At 42.6% G+C, this 18,275-nt stretch overlaps 1 protein-coding gene across 2 annotated transcripts in view; it reads left to right on the top strand.

Annotated features, from left to right (window-relative positions):
• Positions 1–15,180, top strand: part of LOC121438782 (nucleoporin SEH1) — a 107,290-nt gene extending 92,110 nt beyond the window's left edge. For both annotated transcript variants that reach the window (XM_041639206.1, XM_041639202.1), the window contains 11 exons: positions 1,890–2,080; positions 2,500–2,623; positions 3,422–3,527; positions 4,230–4,434; positions 7,360–7,439; positions 8,010–8,105; positions 11,810–11,929; positions 12,411–12,532; positions 13,515–13,644; positions 14,023–14,081; positions 14,757–15,180. In XM_041639206.1, coding sequence (XP_041495140.1) covers positions 1,890–2,080; positions 2,500–2,623; positions 3,422–3,527; positions 4,230–4,434; positions 7,360–7,439; positions 8,010–8,105; positions 11,810–11,929; positions 12,411–12,532; positions 13,515–13,644; positions 14,023–14,081; positions 14,757–14,895 — 1,372 coding nt within the window. In that variant the 3' untranslated portion in view covers positions 14,896–15,180. The remainder of the gene's footprint in view (positions 1–1,889; positions 2,081–2,499; positions 2,624–3,421; positions 3,528–4,229; positions 4,435–7,359; positions 7,440–8,009; positions 8,106–11,809; positions 11,930–12,410; positions 12,533–13,514; positions 13,645–14,022; positions 14,082–14,756) is intronic.
• The last annotated feature ends 3,095 nt before the right edge of the window (positions 15,181–18,275 follow it).

Raw genomic sequence — 18,275 nt, 5'->3', positions numbered from 1 at the left:
GTGTAGTGAATTATTACCAAATTTTTTATATCTGTTGGTAATTGCTGCCCGACTCATGTTATTGCTATCATGGTAGTCAGAGCATTTCTTTTCATTCTGTTCTCTTATATTCTGCAGTTCTCAGGTGGCTGTCCACTGTGAAGGAGACTTTTCTCCTTTGTATGTACTTACTGCTGGCAGGGTGGGCTTGTGTAGTCAGCACGACTCTTGTTCTCTCATCCCATCCTCATTCACTGGTCCTTTGCTGGGCCTCCCGTCAGTCCTGAGTATTTCCTTACTCAGGACTTATCTGACTCTACCCTTCCCAGCTTTATGATTCTTATTTCTCTTAGAAGTGCCTTTGTTTAGAAAATGACATTGAGAACCAGGGAATGCCTTGGATGTGCCCATCCTACTATAGTGGAAGACCTAAGAAATGCATGGATTCATGTGTAAATCCACGTTTCTGTATCTATTTCTCTTCGTAAATATGTCAGAAAACATGAGTTTATATAAATGCCCCCAGTTTCTTTCTATAGTATATCTTTCCCACTGTGTTTTTCTCTGACTAACCCATTATTATCTTTTGCCTTAAGGTTTCACTCAATCTCCCACATTCAACCAATGCTGTTGTATTTTGTCTTCCAAGCCCAGTGCTGCAATGCACACCAGCTTAGTGTCCCCACATGTTCAGTACCACATCCCAACCCCTGCCAGTAACTCCCCCACCTGCCTGCCCCTCTGTTCTTATTCCTTTGCTTTAGTTCTGATAATTTCAAAGGCATTTAAAGGATTAATTAAATTTAGCAGTTACGTATATCACAGAGTAAGGAAATTATCCTTAGTAAGTAGAAATACCAAGAACCAGCACTTGTTTCACCTGGTCCTGACTTTCCCAGTGCCTCTCTTGTTTTCTGGTGCTGTGAAGTCTGATTTGAAACCAAGGTGATCATGTGCTGGTTAGAAGAGGGGTGGGCTTCCCCTCTGATTTTCTGCTCAGTGCTGATTGGAAGTAAAGCTGGAGCCCCATATGCAGGGCAGAGTTGGGACACTGCACATTAACACTTCAATTATGATTTTTGTTTTTGAGATTACAAAGTAAGTTTGATTTAGAATTGTTTTGTAAGGCTTACTAGAAAATAGTGAGAGTCTTCTTAGACTGGATTAGTATTCTTTCCTGTCGCATTTTCCAGAAGCCTTTTCAATGGAGTTTGTGTCACTGTTGTGAAACCAGTTATCGTTGTGCAGTTAGAGATATGTTAAAGAATAATTGGTTTTTCTTCTTTCCCCCCTTCCTTCCTTCTTTTCTTTCTTCCTCACTGGCTCCCTCCTTTTTTTCTTCTTTCTTCTTCCTTCCTTTGATAGGGTCTGACTATGTAGTCTTGGATGGCCTGGAATGCCTGTGTAGACCAGGATAGCCTCTAGCTCACTGAACACTACCTGTCTTGGGCCTGCAGTGTTGGAATTAAAGGCATGTTCCACCATGCTTAGTGAAATTGTTTTTTCTTTCTATTGGACCATTTTTCCATTAAATTTTTTAAGACATTTAAGATACAGAAGTCAGGCAGAAAAAAAAGGTGGAAATCATTAAATAGTTTGACTAAATGTACTCTTACATTTTTTTGTTTCAATTCTCTATCTTTTCTCTCCTCTTGTGCTAGGGTCAGACCCCAGGGTGTTGTCACGCTTGGCAAGCACCCTACCCCAGAGCTACAACCCAAACCCTACAAAGTAATTTTATATATAAAATATGGAGACTTCATATTTACTAAAAATTATATGACATCAAACCCTCTTACTTGTATCATAACTATTTATTTTATGAAGCCCTGATATAAAATGTGAAATAATTAGATTTGTTAATATTTTTTATGTCTCTTTCTTTTCTCCTTTTAAATATTTTCCCCTAGTGAATCTGGAACTTCTGGAAAACAAAGTGGCAATGTCTCTTTGGATGTTTTGCCAGTTAAAGGCCCTCAAGGTCCTCCTTTTCTCTCACATATTGCCCACTCAACTCAGGACACACCAGTCTCTGAAGAAAGTTGGGCTGTCCATCCGGAACACTTGATTCTGGTAGCTCCTTCTTCTTGTGATTACCCGGGTAAGGACTTCTCAGAAGTACATTTAGGAGTCAGGGTTTGCATCCCTATAGACCTGACAGTTGATCAGTATTCCATGTAAGGAGCTAGCTTTACCTGCTGCTTATCCATGTAACAGTGATAACTGTTGATTCAGGGCAGGAGCAAATGGTACATACACGTTTCCCAAAGTGAAGTCAGGTGAGGGCATTTTCAGGTTTATAGTCTCTCTAACCTGTTTCTGGGTAGCCAGTGCCTTTGTAGTTTTCAGTAGTTCTTCAAGACCCACTTTAACACAGACTTGAAATTCCTAGAGTTGAACTGTTGAGAAAAGCAAATAAGGTATTATTATATAAGTACATTTACTCAGGATTCAGTATTACTGACCTTTGTCTTTTCACTATGGCTAAATGAAATTAACATTATTTTTCTGGCATATTAGGTGACATGGCAAAAACTGGACGTTTCCAGATTATAAATAACTCTGTTAGGGTACTGAAATTTGAGCTGTACTGGCCAGCGCATTGCCTGACAGTCACACCGCAACATGGATTTATCACACCACAGTAAGTATGGTTTTTTGTTTTTTTCTGTGTTGTTATTCAGATGCCGTCATGGAGGCTTTCGTTAGTTTTGATTTGTTTTGAAGACACTTGGGATGAGCTAATACAAGGATAGGTACCCAGAGTAGACCTGGTGCAAAGCAGTCAATTCAGGCACACTGACACTGAGTGTTTGTCTCATGCAGCATGCCCTTGCCAGCTACGGAGAAAAAAATAGGGGGTGGTAGAACAATTATTTTACAGATTGCCCCAGGGATCCCATAGATTGGCTATTAGTAATGGAAAATAATTTTGCTATGCTATTTTTGACAAGTGTTTTTTTTTCATAGACATAAGTCTGATCTCTTCATTTAAACTTCCTGAGGGAAATGTGAGAATGGAGAATATCAATAACTGACCAGTTAGTACCCCTCCCCCGTTTTCTCTCATATTTTCTCCCAGTTTACTGGATAGTTAATTTGATTTGTGCTGTGACTATATCATCCCCAATTATCAAGTGACTCAGAGTTTGTGTACTATGACTATCTGGAATTGATTCTGAGATGGTGTTTATAGTTAGTGGTTTGTATTAGAAAGAGTTTTCCTTGGGTCGAGGGGTTTGTGCCAGTATACCTTTGTTACCATTGTTGGGTACTGAGGCCAGATGAGCCATGAGAAGAAGATAGGGCGAGAGCTAACCACATTCTGTTTTTTCCAGCCATAGGAAATGATTGGTTATTAGCAGAGCAGCATTTGTAACTTGTCATTAATACTGTAAAAGTGAAGAATATTCTCATTGTTCATTATTATTATTTTTTACAGGAGTAAAATACAAATTCTTGTGAGTCCTAATTCTTCCCTGTCCACAAAGCAGTCAATGTTCCCATGGACTGGTTTGATCTATATACACTGTGATAATGGGCAGAAGGTATGTCTAAATTATTTTTCTGAACAGCATTCAGTTTCACAATCCTTAAGAACTTATACATTGTGGAAGTCAAATGAAGCCCAAGTAGGTTTACTTCTCAGAGCACTTAGTATAGAGTTTTGCCCTTAGTGATCTGAACAGTTTTACTGGGAGACAGGGAGTGGAAAATAAGGACCCAGAAATTACTACTAATTATTTGCTTTAAAATCAAAAAGGAAGAGGGGAGGGAGCCAGGGGAGATGGCACAGTGGGTAAAGCACTTGCTTTCTGAGTTCAGGGCGCCAGAACCTACGTAAAGACAGACTAGGAGCATGCCTCTGCTGACCCTGTGCTCCTACAGCAAGATGTGAGCACTGGCCTCTTAGCTCGTGTACATAGTCACAACAAGAGGCCTTACTTAAAACCAACACCCAAGGTTGTCCCTTGACCTCCTCACGAGTGCTCAGACACATATTCATGTACACTCACACATACCCAAGAACATACATGCAGAGGTAGTGGGAGGAAGGGAGGGAGGGGAAGAAATCTAATGCTGAGAGCAGAAATTGAACGAAAAGATTTACTTCTTTGAGATCTGAATAAACTTTAAAATCTAAATTCATAAGTGTTTCATTTGTTTGGAATTTATTATTATTAAAAAACAGAATGTGCCGTTTAAACTGGTAACTACTTTTGTGTCTTATTCATTTGAATTCATTTCAGAAAATGGTAAAGGTTCAAATTCGAGAAGATTTGACTCAAGAACCTTTACCTCATCTGGCCTCCAGCACGTTTGGAATTCTTGTCCCAGGACCTGAGCCTTCCATTAGTCATTTGACAAAACCAGTAACAAAACCACCTTCCACAAAAGTTGCAATTAGAAGCAAGACAGTGATTTTTCCTCCAACAGAACCTGGTCAAGCCTCAGGTACTGTATCACAGTTTGGTCAGACGCCAGTCACTGCACATAGTCTGGTGCTTCACTTTTAATAAATCTGTGCATTTGTTTTGTGTGCTAGGTCTCAACACCAGGGCATCAGAGCACATGTTAGTGCTTTCCTGCTGAACTTCCAGCTCCTTGCTGAAAGTTAATCTTGAGTTATTATGTATGAAATTTACTCCTGCTTAAGGAGAAAATTATGGAGTCATTGGTAGCCATTTCAATAATGGGACATAGTAGGAGGGCGCTTGTTTGTTTCCCAGCTGCTGGGCAGCTAAGACCCGAAATAACCACACAGAAGCCATTTTATTTGCAATATTGCTTGGCCTATTAGCTCTAACTTCTTATTGGCTAGCTATTACATATTAATTTAACCAATTTCTATTAATCTGTGTATCATCACGTGGCTGTGGCTTTCTGGGTAAAGTTCCAGCTACATGGCTTCTCCCTAACTCTTCCTTCTTTCTCCCAGCATTCAGTTCAGTTTTTTTCGCCTACCTCTATTCTCTGTGCAGGCCCAAGACAGTTTCTTTATTAACCAATGGTATTCACAGCATAGAGAGGGGAATCCCACATCACCTCCCCCTTTCCGTTTAAATAAAAAGGAAGGTTTTAACTTTAGCATAGTAAAATCACATATAACAAAACAGGTATTAAGCAAGATCACAGTTACAATATTTATATATACTTTATCTTTTATCATAACTAAGGAAAACTATAGCTATCTATTCTTCAACTCCATTAAAGACTCCAGAAGGTTATAATATTACGTAAGTAAACAGGAAGTGCATTGGAAGCAACTTTCAAAACTCTAGAGTTGACAAAGGCATCTCTGCCTCCACATCAATGGGATGGATTTGAAAACACTATCTTAAAATCTGAAGCCTGGGCTCAAATATCTGTGTATTCCTGGTATTTAGGTTTTATTGGGTGGTCATTACTATCCTGTTCCAACCAGGTCTCTCACCTAGTAGCTGAAGAAGAAAGGAGATGGTGTCTTGGGATTTTATTTCTGTGAAGAGACACCATTACCACAGCAACTCTTATAAAGGAAAACATTTAACTAGGATTGACTTACAGTTTAGAGGATTAGTCCGTTATCGCTGTGGCAAGAAGTGTGATGGTGCATAGGCAGGCAGGGTAGCAGGAAGAGAGAGTACTGCTGGTTCTTCTGGCCTGGGCTTCTGAAACCGAAAGCCCACCCACAGTGACACACTTCATCCAACAAAGCCAAATTTCCCAATATTGCTACTTCCTATGAGCCTGTGGGGATCATTTTCATTCCAATCACCACAGTTTAGATGGAGAGACCAAGGCTCTGATCCTGTTTGATTTTGAGATCCTCAACAGGCTGGGTTAACTGCTCAGTTTCTTCATGTGTTAAGGGCCTATTGTAACCATCACCTTCTGGGGCACACTGAGAGTAGATTCAGTCATTCATTTGTTCAGTTATGTATATAAAGCAATGAACCTGGTCTTTACCATCTAGTTGGTACTCTGTAGTTAATGTCTCTTTATCCTTCTCCTTGCTGATGTTTGCTAAATGGATAGTATTATTTGAGTGTTCTAGAAAGGATTTGGGTCCCTGTCTGACTGAGTCATACAGTACATTTCATTGACTTTGTTTCCTTCTTTGTAGGCCTCTGGACCTTACTGTTTACCCCAAAGGCTCACTCTGCTTTGACTCTAAGACCTTTCCTGTCTTTTCCCTGCTTCAGGGATTTCAGGCTAGTCTTTCCAACCTTGTTGATGTCATCATTGCAGGGTCCACAACCTTCATGGCTTCTACCACTTGGCTTAGGTCCTTCTTTTCTTAGAGTCCTTGATTCCTGTGGCCTTTCCCCCCGTTTCCCTCAACTTTCTGTGCCTTCTTGTTAATCTTTGGTCAAACCTAGATGTCTGGCCGCTTGTGTTCCCACTCCAGCATCAGGGCGTTACTGGCCAAAGCCTTACAGGCTTTGCTGACAGATTTATAGTCCCAAAGGTCCCTTTATCGTGTGTCTGACCAGGAGCCCATGTCCCAGCTGTTCCCTGAGTCCTTTCACATTTTACAGCTCCTGACTTTGCCTCACACATAGAAAAGTCATCAGGCTAAATGAAATCTTTCTGTTCAAGGCTTCTGCTGAAATCTAGGCCCATCTGCTCTGCTTTCTCAGGACTCTCCCTGCCCCCGTTCTTTGCTCTCACCTTCCTTTTCTCCTTTTTTGTTGGCTCCTTTCAATGGCCCTCTGTGTGTTCTACCATCACAGACACTTCTGGTCTCCACCCCCATCTTTCTCAGCACACCCTCTGGTGGAAGGGTCCTGCTCCCAGCCCTCTCTTTCTTGGTTTGGTTAGGTGCCATCACAGTGCCCGGGCAACTTGATCAGAGCTCTCAGAAGAGCTGTTTGCCATGTCTATAGCCTCTTAGGTGGCACTGCCTTTTCCTCCATGGACTTTTCACACTTGGGTGCTGATGCTCCTGGATTTTCCTGTCTCATCCCTTTCAGAATTCCTCGAGACTCTTGTAGCCCAGCTTCTGCAGTTATATCAAAGCCCTGGGCCACTTATACCCTGTTGCCACTCATGTCCTTCCCCCTTCTTTCTGGTCTCCCTGGGTGGTGTGACTGGCGACTGCTGTTGGCTCACGTGATGTGTTCTTAGAGTTGTTGGACCCAGGACAGAGCCTTCATCTCCTCCAGTCTGACCTTGTGAATCTTTGACACCTGTCTTTAGATTGTATTATAATCTCGTTCTCTTGTTTCAGCCCTTCAGTATCCTTTGCATTATACCTTGAAAAAGAATCCAAAACAGGATATTTGATTCTCTAGAAAATTCTGTACTTTCTTCTTGACTTATCAGGTCATAGGTTTGTCACAGAGCTGCTTGCCACTAGCCTCTCAGGGTACAAATGTGCATTTTTTTTCTTTTCAGAGAATTATCTGGAACTGGAGAACTGTGGCCCCACAGATGTGAAGTGGCACCTGTCATCTTTTGCTCCTCCATATGTCAAGGTCAGTCATCTAAACTGTGGGCTGTTTCAAACCCCGAATACAAGTGCAGGTTAAGATGTTGGTTGTTTGTGCCCCAGTTGATTCACTTGTGTTTTTCTGTGAGTTAGAATTGTGTACACCCATACTTTTTCACCAGGTAATTCTGAGATTCAAAATGGAAAACTTTTTTAAAGTGTAAAACAAACAAAAATGCTTGTTCCATTTAGTTTTCCTGGTTCTGATTTTTAGCCTGATATGAATTATTTTGGAAATGTTAAGGGTTTTATACTGAGCCCTATGGGTGCACACACTGATTTCTTTCCATGCGCGCCGTGCTCCTGTGTTCACTCATTGCTGTTATATCTGTCATGTTTCAGCCCATGGGAGCTGCTGTGTATCTGGGCAGAGCTCAGCTGGGGAGAAGGCCCTTCCTTAGGCATGTTTCCTGACCTGTTATGAGGGGATTTGTCCTGTCCTCCATAACTATAAAAATGATGGGATCTTTTTATTAATTTATTGGATCAGGAAATTCTTTGTCATTTGAATAATAATAAAATAGCTATTTAATTATTTTAAATGATTATTTTCCAGGGAGTTGATGAAACTGGCGATGTTTTTAGAGCAACCTACACAGCATTCAGATGCTCACCCATTTCTGGCACACTAGAAGGCCATGGAATCCAAAAGGTGAGGTTTGGAAGTTTTTCATAGACAGCTGGTAAGAATATATTCCACCAGGAATGAATCATGTAACCTGGTCGCCTCAGTTTGTTTCCTTCAGACCAGAGCTGGCCGCAGGGCCATCTGTCCACTGTCCACTGGAGAAAAAGTTTGCTTGGTCCAAGCACACTTCCATTGCATAATGGTGGGAAGTTACTAAGCAGCATTGAATTTGTTGATAAGGGTTGCAGCAGCTAGTAGTGTTCACAAAAAACTTCACTGATCATGACAATAGTTCTGCCTACCAGCTATAGCCATCAAAACCCACTGTTCTTCAGAAAAAAATTCAACATTGACAGCACAGTTATCAGTATATTTTCATATATATTCCTTCCAACTGTTGTGAGCTTTTATTATTTTCAAAGTATTTTGAAAATCATTTCTTTTATTTTTGAGATTATAAATACTTGTTTTCTCCTTCCCCTCCTCCCTCTATAACTTCCCATTACTCCTCCTTATTGTCTTGCAAATTCATGACCTCTATTTTCATTATTTGTTACATATATAATCATGCTGAAAACCTTAGCTAGAGATCTGGAGAAAAGGCTCAGCGGTTAGGAGCACTTTCAGAGGACTCAAGTTTGTTTCTCAGCATCCATGTCAGGTGGCTTGTAACTGCCTGTATCTCCCACTTCAAGGACTCCTACTGAGGTGTCCCATTGGTGACTGAGAACTCCTACTGAGGTGTCCCATTGGTGACTTAGAACTCCCTGGATACTTATTCCCTGCATTTTGACCATTTGTGAGTTTCTGCATTAACCACCATCCCAAAGAAACTTCTCTGGTGAGGTCTCAGAGCTATACTCAGAGAGTGTAGAGAGCCAAGAATTCTCATTTGTTTATTTATATTTGACTAGAAATGTAAGCTCCATGGTGTTTTTATTTTTTATTGTTGTGTGATTTTCTCCTAGGGAAATGTAAACAAATACACTTTCAGTCAAGATAGTACACTGACAATAAATCAGAGAAACAATTCCATCCAAGTTTAGCCTGGTGAATTGGAGTTACTAAATAGGAATATAGAGTGCCTCTTGGGCATCTCTGTCATTAAAAAATAGCAGCAGTAGTGTGTAGTAAACTTTTGAAGTATTGATCAGTGTGGTACAAGGATTGAATGAGGTAATAAACACGGAAGTCTTCAGGGTGTGTATTGAGTGTATGATGTGCAGGAATGCTAGCTTTCTTTCCTCTTTTTTTACTTTAATTTTTTTTTTTTTTTGAGACAGGATTTCCCTGGCTGTACTGGAACTATCTCTGTAGACCAGGCTAGCCTCGAACTCACCCAGATCCGCCTGCCTCTGCCTCTGCCTCTGCCTCTGCCTCCACCTCAGAGTGCTGGGATTAAAGGCTTGCACCACCACCACCTGGCCTTGGAGTTTAAAGAGGCATGATTCTCAGTGTTCCAGACAAATTGCCTATTTACTCTCAGTGTTTTGTACCTGTACAGGATGTCATTGTTTTAATGCTTGCCCACTCCTCTTCATTGTGTGTTCAACTCCCTGGACTGGGTGCTCTTGTCTAGGTCTGTTCTTCCTTTCCCTCTAAACTCTCAGAACCTGGGTTATTATTATGCTCTGCAAGGCAAGAATGAAGCATTTACATATGTTAATGTTTTAGTCCAGACTCAGAGATACTAACTCATTGGTGACCCCTGTTCTTTGGTAAAGCCAAGACTTTTCAACACTGACTTTATAAAGCACTACTGTAAAATATTGTCACATTGTTATAGTGAGATGGTAAGTCCTATCGTCCCAGGTTGTCCAAGAATGGAGAGGACAGACAGTGGAGGGGAATCTGATGGCCAGAGGGAGCTTTATTTGCCACATGGGAGCAACAACTTAAATGGGAATGTGGAATATAGCCCTGTGTACTACACAAGGTACCAGTGCAGGGACTGTCAGCAAGTGTTATACAACTTAAAGCCTTCAGCAGATCTCAGGATGCCAACCAACAGTCATTCCATGCAGAGCAAGTCTGCATGGCCACAGGCCACTCTTGTCTCTGGCATGTTTTGAAGGCTGTAAACAGCCGCAAAAAAATGGTTCCCTATTTGAGTCTTGAGGGCTGGGGCAAGAACAAGTCCCCTTACCCGCTGTAGCTGCAGGTTGAATCCTGGAGGGTGGAACATTAGGGGTTCCAGTGAGTTTTCTACTTGATGTAGAAGCTGCCATTACAGCAACCCACCAAGTAGCGATCTTCTTTTCTGCCTGCAAAGCAGGCTTAGTGAATTCTGGCTGGAGCCAGGCTCAGAAGTCTTCCTTCTTTTCCTTCTTAGGCAGTCTCTTGAGCTCTCCTTCCCATCAAACCCAGGAGGGGAAACAACTCAAGAGTGTACTCAGTCAGGAGTCTCCATTCCCTGCTACTGGGGTGCTAAGGAAATACATCCTTAGCTGTCAAAAAGGGCACCCCTAGTTTTTTTCTTTAGGTGTGGGTGGCTAATGACCTTTTCAGAGAGAGTGGCAGTCTCTTGCTCTCTCTACCAGGATTCATTTCTTTGCTGTTGTGGTGGTGATCCTCCTCAGACTGCAGACAGATCTTCACCCCTTGGGGGATGCAGTCTGCTTCCCCATTCCAGCTGCATTTTGAGCTCCTCCTGTCAGTTTTTGTTGAGTAGAGTTTTGTTTTGTTGCTAGTCACCACTGCAGTGACACTGGGATCTCTCACATGTAAGGCTGTCAGATATCGCCAGCTGCTTTGGGGGTCCCCATGTGGGTTCAGTGTCACTGGGATTGTGTGTGTGTGTTTCATTCCCTTGCTGCCTTAGCAGCTGTAGGGAAGGAAGCCCCTGACTCTTAGAAGGTGGGTGCTCAGTTGGTTGCTGCGCTCCATCTAGTCAGTTGTGACTGTGGGCTGCCTTTGGACACAGCCTGTGTGAGAAGCAGGGGTTTGTGGTTGCTGCTGTAAAGGTCCAGTTGTCTTCACACCTGGGGTTCTTGGGCCCTGGATACTGCTGCAGAGCTCAGATCACTGTTTGGAGCCTTCCTTCTGCTGGCTCTGCCAGGATTACCTTTGGGGCCCCCTTTAGTCTGATCAGTTGAACATTCAGGTTGTATACCTAAACTGTATAAGCAGGACAACTAGCTCTGACTAGCATTTTGACTTACTATATGAGCTATTATAACCTAGCACCATTTGCTTTATTGTGCTGGTCACCCTAACTTTCCACTGTTTTCATGTCTGAACTGAGAAGGCCTCAGTGATGAGGTTGAAAGAGTAGATTGTTTCCATGGTGGGATTTTCCTCCAAAAAAAGCATATACTGCACATTTGAGGGAAATGTTACATATAGCTTTAAAAGAAATATATTTTAGATATGTTATACTAGTGATAAAGTTGTTCACATCTTTCTTTTAAAAGTATTTTATTAGTTTATGTATATGAGTATTTTTATTTGTTTTTATCTGTGTACCATGTGCGTACAGTACCTGAGGAGGCCAGAAGAGGGCACCAGATCCCCTAAAACAAGAGTTCTATATGGTGTATTGAACCTGGGTTCTCTAAAGAGTAGCTCGTGCTCTTAATCACTGAGCCATCTTTTTAGCCCTCAAACCCATTTTTTCAGAGGGAGAACTAGCCAGTGTAAATGTATTTGCTATTTCACTTGGTTTACACTAAACTTTAAATTCCTAGTCTGTGTTTAAAGTTGGAGTCTGTGTCTCATGCATTTCGTAGGTCTCCATCATGTTTCTGCCCAGAGATGGAGGGGATTACGCCCAGTTTTGGGATGTTGAGTGCCACCCTGCTAACGAGCCTCACATGAAACACACATTGAGATTCCAGCTCTCTGGACAGGTGAGCATTGTCCTAGGTATCATGAGCAAGTGATTGTCTGTATTAAAAACCCTAAGCTGGAAAAGTCTGAAAATACATAATGATTTCCTCATATAATTTCATTTTCAGTACTTTGTTGTAGCCTCATATCTTAAGATTCTTGTCAGTCTTTATTACCAGACATTTTCAGTCTTCTTTTTGGGTCTCTTGTCTATACTCCGCATGAACTCATGTTTGGCTTTATTATGTAAGTTGCTGTCTGTCTGTATGTGCGTGTGTGGGCATTTGCACTGGGGGCAACAGAACCAAGCACACAGAACAGTTTGCAGTTCAAGGGATTTACAGGTTTTTTGTTTTGTTTTGTTTGTTTGTTTGTTTGTTTGTTTTGGTTTTTTGGTTTTTTTTAAAGAAAATAATGGAATTCCCATAAGAAAATGTCTTTGTGCTTTCTGGAGTATTCACCTTTTCTCCTTCCACTTCATGATTTTTTTTCTCTGCCCAGAGCATCAGAGCAGAAAACGGTCCTGAGGGCTCATGCTCCTCCAGAGATGCCCTTATTAAAGTGGATGCTGCTGTCGTGTCCCGGAGGCGTGCTGTGTCTGAGACCTCCACTCACATACCTCGGTGAGTTTGTGCCAATGTCAGTGAGATATCGGTGTAGCACTAACACACCTCTGCTTACAAGAGTCACTTCCAGGGTATCCCTGTGCAGCCCTGTCTGACCTGGAGCTCACAGGGACCCACCTGTCTATGGAATGCTGGGATTAAAGGAGTGCACCACTGTGCCTGGCTTTCATGGACATTTCTGAGGATAAATGCTTGTGTGCTTGTGTTCTTGGAATCCAGAATAAGGCATCAGATCCCCTAGAACTGGAGTTAATAGGCCATGGTGAATAAACTTGAATGTGGGTGCTGAGAACAAATTCAGGTCCTCTCAGAGCAGGAAGTGATGTTAACTACTGAGCCATCTTTCCAGCCCTGAAAACACATCCTTTTTCTGCTGTCCACCTATCTGCTCACCTCTATTCTTCAAATTAATTCTGATGATGCTAAAAAATACTGGAGATAGCAGGGGGTGGTGCTGGTGGGTGCCTTGGTCTTGCCCTCAAAGTTTTCAAATGGGGGGGCCCTGACAGTCCTGTCTTCACACTGGTAAGTTGGTTATAAGCCCTGAAAATTCTGGGAAGTGAACAGGAAAGGTGACAGACAACTAGTGCCATGCTGGTGAGATCCAAAGAGAGATTGGAAGGCAGAGTGGCAGAGAGTCAATGTACAGAATCAGGACTGAAACAGATACAGTGCCCCCTAGCTTTGTGGGGAAGGCCAGAGAGGTCAGCATCTTTGGACAGTTCAGAATAGCCATGGAAGTGTGAGTGGTCCAGGTGACAAGAACTGAAGCAGAAATGGGATGAAGGCACCTTCCCAGTGCCCCTCACCCAGCACTCCTGGAAGAGCCTCCCCGTGACTTCATTCACATGGACTAGATAAACTCCAGTACAAGTCTCTGAGTTGCAGATGAAATACAAAGCTGCACTGTATAATAAGGTACATGGAAACATTGTTACAAACTGAGTAATTGCCTCTCATTGTAAACCTGTTCCCAAAGCAGGCAGCTTGACTTGAGTCACCGTGGAGTATATGCCCCAAAGGATGTCTACATGTTCCTGCCAACCAAACTCGGGGAATCCAGGACACTGAAAGTCAATTTGAGAAATAATTCTTTTTTTGCTCATGCAGTAAGTTGAAAATATTTCTGTGGGCTTTCAAAAGGTCATTTCTTAATGATTAGAAATATATTCTATAATATTTCAGTTGTGATACATTGATTTTTAAAGTTACTTTAATACTGTATTTGAGAGGAAATTCATTTGCAGTCCATGATCTTTTATTTGAAAATCAAATTAAAAAATTCTAACCTTTTTTTTCTTCCATATTCTGCCACACAGACATTTCTAGATAACATTTACATTAGTTAAACTCTTTAAATGTGTTTCTACTTACACAGCGCTCTTTGTCCTGCCTAATATTCAGGCTGAACCTAACTTTATGCAGTTTTATGTATGACAAATACCAAATTTTCCTACTGTCACAAAATGTCTCCTTTTCTTTTCCAGCTGAAGTTTTTGAGCCCTAGAGCCCCTTTCTACATCAAACACTCAAAATACTCCTTGAGGTGAGTTTATCAAAAATCATCGTGCTCTTCTGAGGGTACCAGACTCCCTTGGCATTGAGGGCAGGAGGGAGGGGGTGGGGGTCTCCGCTTTGCAGCGTCTCTTCTTCAGCGCTGGCAGTGAGGAACTTTCTGCTCACTCTTCGCAAGTATCTAAGAAAGTGAAGAATCCTGCCTAGGGTGTCGTTAGTCCCTGGGATCATCACAGAATCCTAGTGTGGGAGGTGTAGGTAAGGGAATGTAAGGGTCATGGTCCTTGACTCTACAGCGAGGCTGAGAGCAGCTTGAGCTATAGGAGACCTCTGTCTCAAAGAAACAAAAGCCGCAGGCCTCAAGCATTCCAGGCAGACATTCTAGAGTTGTACTATCTCAGCTTTAGATTTTCCTTTCCTTTCTTTCAGCAACTTGTTAAATATTAGCATTAAAAAAAATTAGAAATAGGCTGGGCAGTGATAGCACCTTAATCCCAGCACTCAGAAGGTGAGGCAGGCGGGTCTCTGTGAGTTTGAGGCCAGCCTGAGAGGGAGGTTCTGCAGGGGGAGTTCTAGGGCAGCCAGGACTACACAAAGAAAAATTATAGATAGGAATCCGCTCTTCTTGATTCTTCCAGCCTGTGCCAGCATTGCCGCAGCAGGTGCTGCTGATCACTGTCACACGCCTCCTTTCCTTCTCCCACAGAGCCCGACATTACATCCACATCCCGGTGCACTTCAGACCAGAGTCGGTGGGCAGATTTGAAGCTTTGCTTGTGATCCAGACAGATGAAGGCAAGAGTATTGCTGTTCGTCTAATTGGAGAAGCCCTTGGAAAAAATTAACTAGAATACATTCTGTGTAAATGAACTGTTATATTTTGGCAATCTCATTTTTCTACACCAAAGTTATGCTGTTGTATATATTTTGTATGATAAATTCAATGTATATAAAGTATAAATTTGTTTTAAGGAATTAGACCCTAACAAAATATCATGTATCTTGCTCACAGCGTTAACATTTACAGGGGAGAAATTCTATTTTTGAATTGATTGTGATATTCTGAATAAATACAGCATATGTTTTAATGTGGTGTATTCAGAAATAAACTTGAGTTTTTTTTTACTGAACTTGTCTTTCTCCATGATGCCACCTTATAAAAATTAGAATATAGATTTATCCTATTGTTCCCAAGCTTCAGAGTCTGCTTTGATTTCTCCTCTTTTACAGTTTTCTTTCCCCTAAGACATTTCTTGTATCTGTTAGTTGGTTGCCGAGATAGAATCTTCTTATTCTGTGTAAAGACAGTGGGGAAGCTTGTTTGTTTCCTAATGTTGTGCTTACTGTATTTAGTGCTGGAACGACAGCTGCTCCTGGTTGCAGTTTGGATATGACCTTTGCAGGCATGTGCTACCTGACGGGGTGGGAAGGACCTCATTCAGGGAGATTAGGAAGGCAGAAGCTACCCAGAAGGCGGAAGGTGAGAGGCTGCTTTCTGGCTAGCCACTGGTGCATCTCTTGAGCATGGTCACAGGCCCAGCCAGCAGCCTTCCGAGAAGCACAGGTGTTGGTGCAGTGTGGCCCTGGGGTTTTGTCTTGGTAGCGTTTTAAGTTTGGATAACTTAAACCCAACTGCAGTTAAAAGGAAGGATTGTGTCTGATAGAAAAGCAATCTCTGCATTCTAATTTTCTTCTGCCTAGAGATCAGACTTGCAGAGGCAGATGTGATAACTCATGCCTGCATTGCTAGCACCGTATATATATATTTTTTTGTTGTTTTGTTTTGTTTTTCGAGACAGGGTTTCTCTGTGGCTTTGGAGCCTGTCCTGGAACTAGCTCTATAGACCAGGCTGGTCTTGAACTCACAGAGATCCACCTGCCTCTGCCTCCCGAGAGCTGGGATTAAAGGCGTGCGCCACCATCGCCCGGCTAGTGCTAGCATTTTATATAAATATAAAAGACTGGGTGGTGGCAGCACACTTCTTTAATCCCAGCATTTAGAAGGCAGAGACTGGCAGATCTCCGTGAGTTTGATACCAGCCTGGTCTACAGAGCAAGTTCCAGGACAACCAGGGCTGTTAAAGAGAGAAACCCTGTCTCAGAGGATTGTTGGGACAGGGGTAAGACTTGTTTTGTTATTTTATTTTGCTTTTTGAGATGGGGTCTCTTTGTAGTCTTGGCTGTCCTAGAACTCACTGTGTAGACTAGGCTGGCTTTGAACTCATGGAGATCAATCTGCCTCTGCCTCCTACGTGCTGGGATTATTAAATTAAAGCCATAAACCACTACCACACTTGGCTTCTTGCAAAAGCTTCCAACATGATAAGCAGGTAGTGCTTTTCCCCACCCAGCTTCTCAATAGATTTTACATGTCACATGTAATGTCTCTTCACATTTGTGTGGGCATTTGACCGTATTGAGCTTCAGAAATTCTAAGAGTGCATGTTTTGTAATGTTCTTTCTGGTCCTTAATTTCCTAAGGGCTGCGCTGTTTGTTTCTGTGAAACCGCTGTGCCTTTATGCTGTACTAAGGAGGAGAAAAAGTATCGAAACACACGGAACTCTAAAAAGGACTCTACCTCCTTAGACCATCTAATGTTTCTGGACCTTCAGGTTCCTCTGCCTCATTTCTTGGAAACATGACATTTGGGGTCTTTAGAGCAGTTGGATAAGAGCTGTTGGTTTCTGAGCCTGCCCCCATTACTGAGTTCATCAGAGTTGCTGATAGGTGCACGGAATAGGTGAGCTTCCAGGGCCATGGTTCCCAACGACCCTTCCATCTGGAAGCTGCTGTTAGGCCTTTTCTGCTCACCCCATGTTCAGTCTTCACCTCCCTGGGCTCCAGGCTCATGTGTCTACGTGGTCATCAAATGGGAATCCCAAACTTAGTTCCCTGCCAGCCTTACCTATGCTTCTCCATGGCTTTTCCCAACTCGGCATCCCCACTACTTACTGATCCCCAGCTGGCCTGTCTGGGGTTCTTAATCCTGAGCCATTCTCCTATCCCAAAGTTCTTCGGAACATGGCTGTCCTTTTCTGACTACTACTGTCCAAGGTCAGAGGGGCCTTCCTGGGTCTCCCTGTCCAGTGTACCTCCTCTCCTCTTCAGGCAATTTTTCTTAGGTGTTTCCAAGTGAAAAATCTAGGCGTCCTTGCTCACCAGGCACCTCCAGCCCTCAGACACCTCACAGGGCATGCACGTAGCCTGTCACTGGCCACCCAGCAGCCCCTGCCATATCCACCATATGCTTCTGTCCTGGGAGGTTTTCTGAGCACCGCCCTCAGGCAGGTGACTAGATGTTCCTCCCTTTGTTCATAAACTTCATCTTCTCAGGCAAATGTGTGTGGAAGACTAGAGGAAAGCCAAGAGAAGGCTGGGTGGGGGTAGGCAACCATGGGGGATGCATGTCTCCTGAGAAGATGAAACTTTAATCTTCTTTGGAACTCTTCTTTGGGGACAGTGTTCCTCAGTATTCTCTGCCACCCATGTTGCTGAGAACCTTCTCCTTTCTTCTCCCTTGAGCACCTCAACCTCTGCAGTACTGAAAATCAGTCTTAAACCCATTACTAAGGAGTGTGTAATCCCTGCAGGAGAACACAGTGTGTAATCCCTGCAGGAGAACACAGTGGTGTTGTTTATTGGAAATGACACAGCATTAACTGCCTTCCAAACATACTTATATTCATAAACAAATGCCTTAATCAGAGAGCCTCTCTGCGCAATCAGCAGCCTTTTCCATGCTTTTTTAATGTGTAAATTTTGTTTCTTAAAGTTTCTAACAAAGTTGGCCATAATGTAAAGGTTTTTTTTTTTCCCCCCCAAAATGCTTTCTTCTAAGATTGTAAAACCTCTTCAGTTTTCTTCCTCTACACTTCCCACTTCTGCCTGGCCAACCCCCACCACCCATCTATCTTTCAAGGCTGGTTACCATCAAGACAAAATGAAGATATTTCAAAGAGTCACTTGTGCCCCTGTACTTGCTATCATGTATATTGTACATGACTATCACATTATTATAACTACGGAGCCTAAGAAATTGGGCTTTTCCTGGGAGTTTTATGCTAGAAGGAAAAGGCTGGGAGCTTGATGCCAGTTGGAGGGGCAGCTTGTCTCCTGAAGAGATGTCATACAGTTCCAGCAGCTTGTCAGGTCTCTCCAGGGGACACTGGAGCCCAGGGATGACGGGACTGAAGAATAACATGGATTGCTTAGCTATTGTGATGG

The sequence above is a fragment of the Microtus oregoni genome, unplaced genomic scaffold (genome assembly GCF_018167655.1).
Source record: "Microtus oregoni isolate MIOR12 unplaced genomic scaffold, Mior012 000057F_ref0000458, whole genome shotgun sequence".
NCBI classification, from domain to species: domain Eukaryota; kingdom Metazoa; phylum Chordata; class Mammalia; order Rodentia; family Cricetidae; genus Microtus; species Microtus oregoni.
The sequence above is the reverse complement of the archived record's forward strand: the minus strand, read 5'-3'. Positions and strand labels throughout refer to the sequence as shown.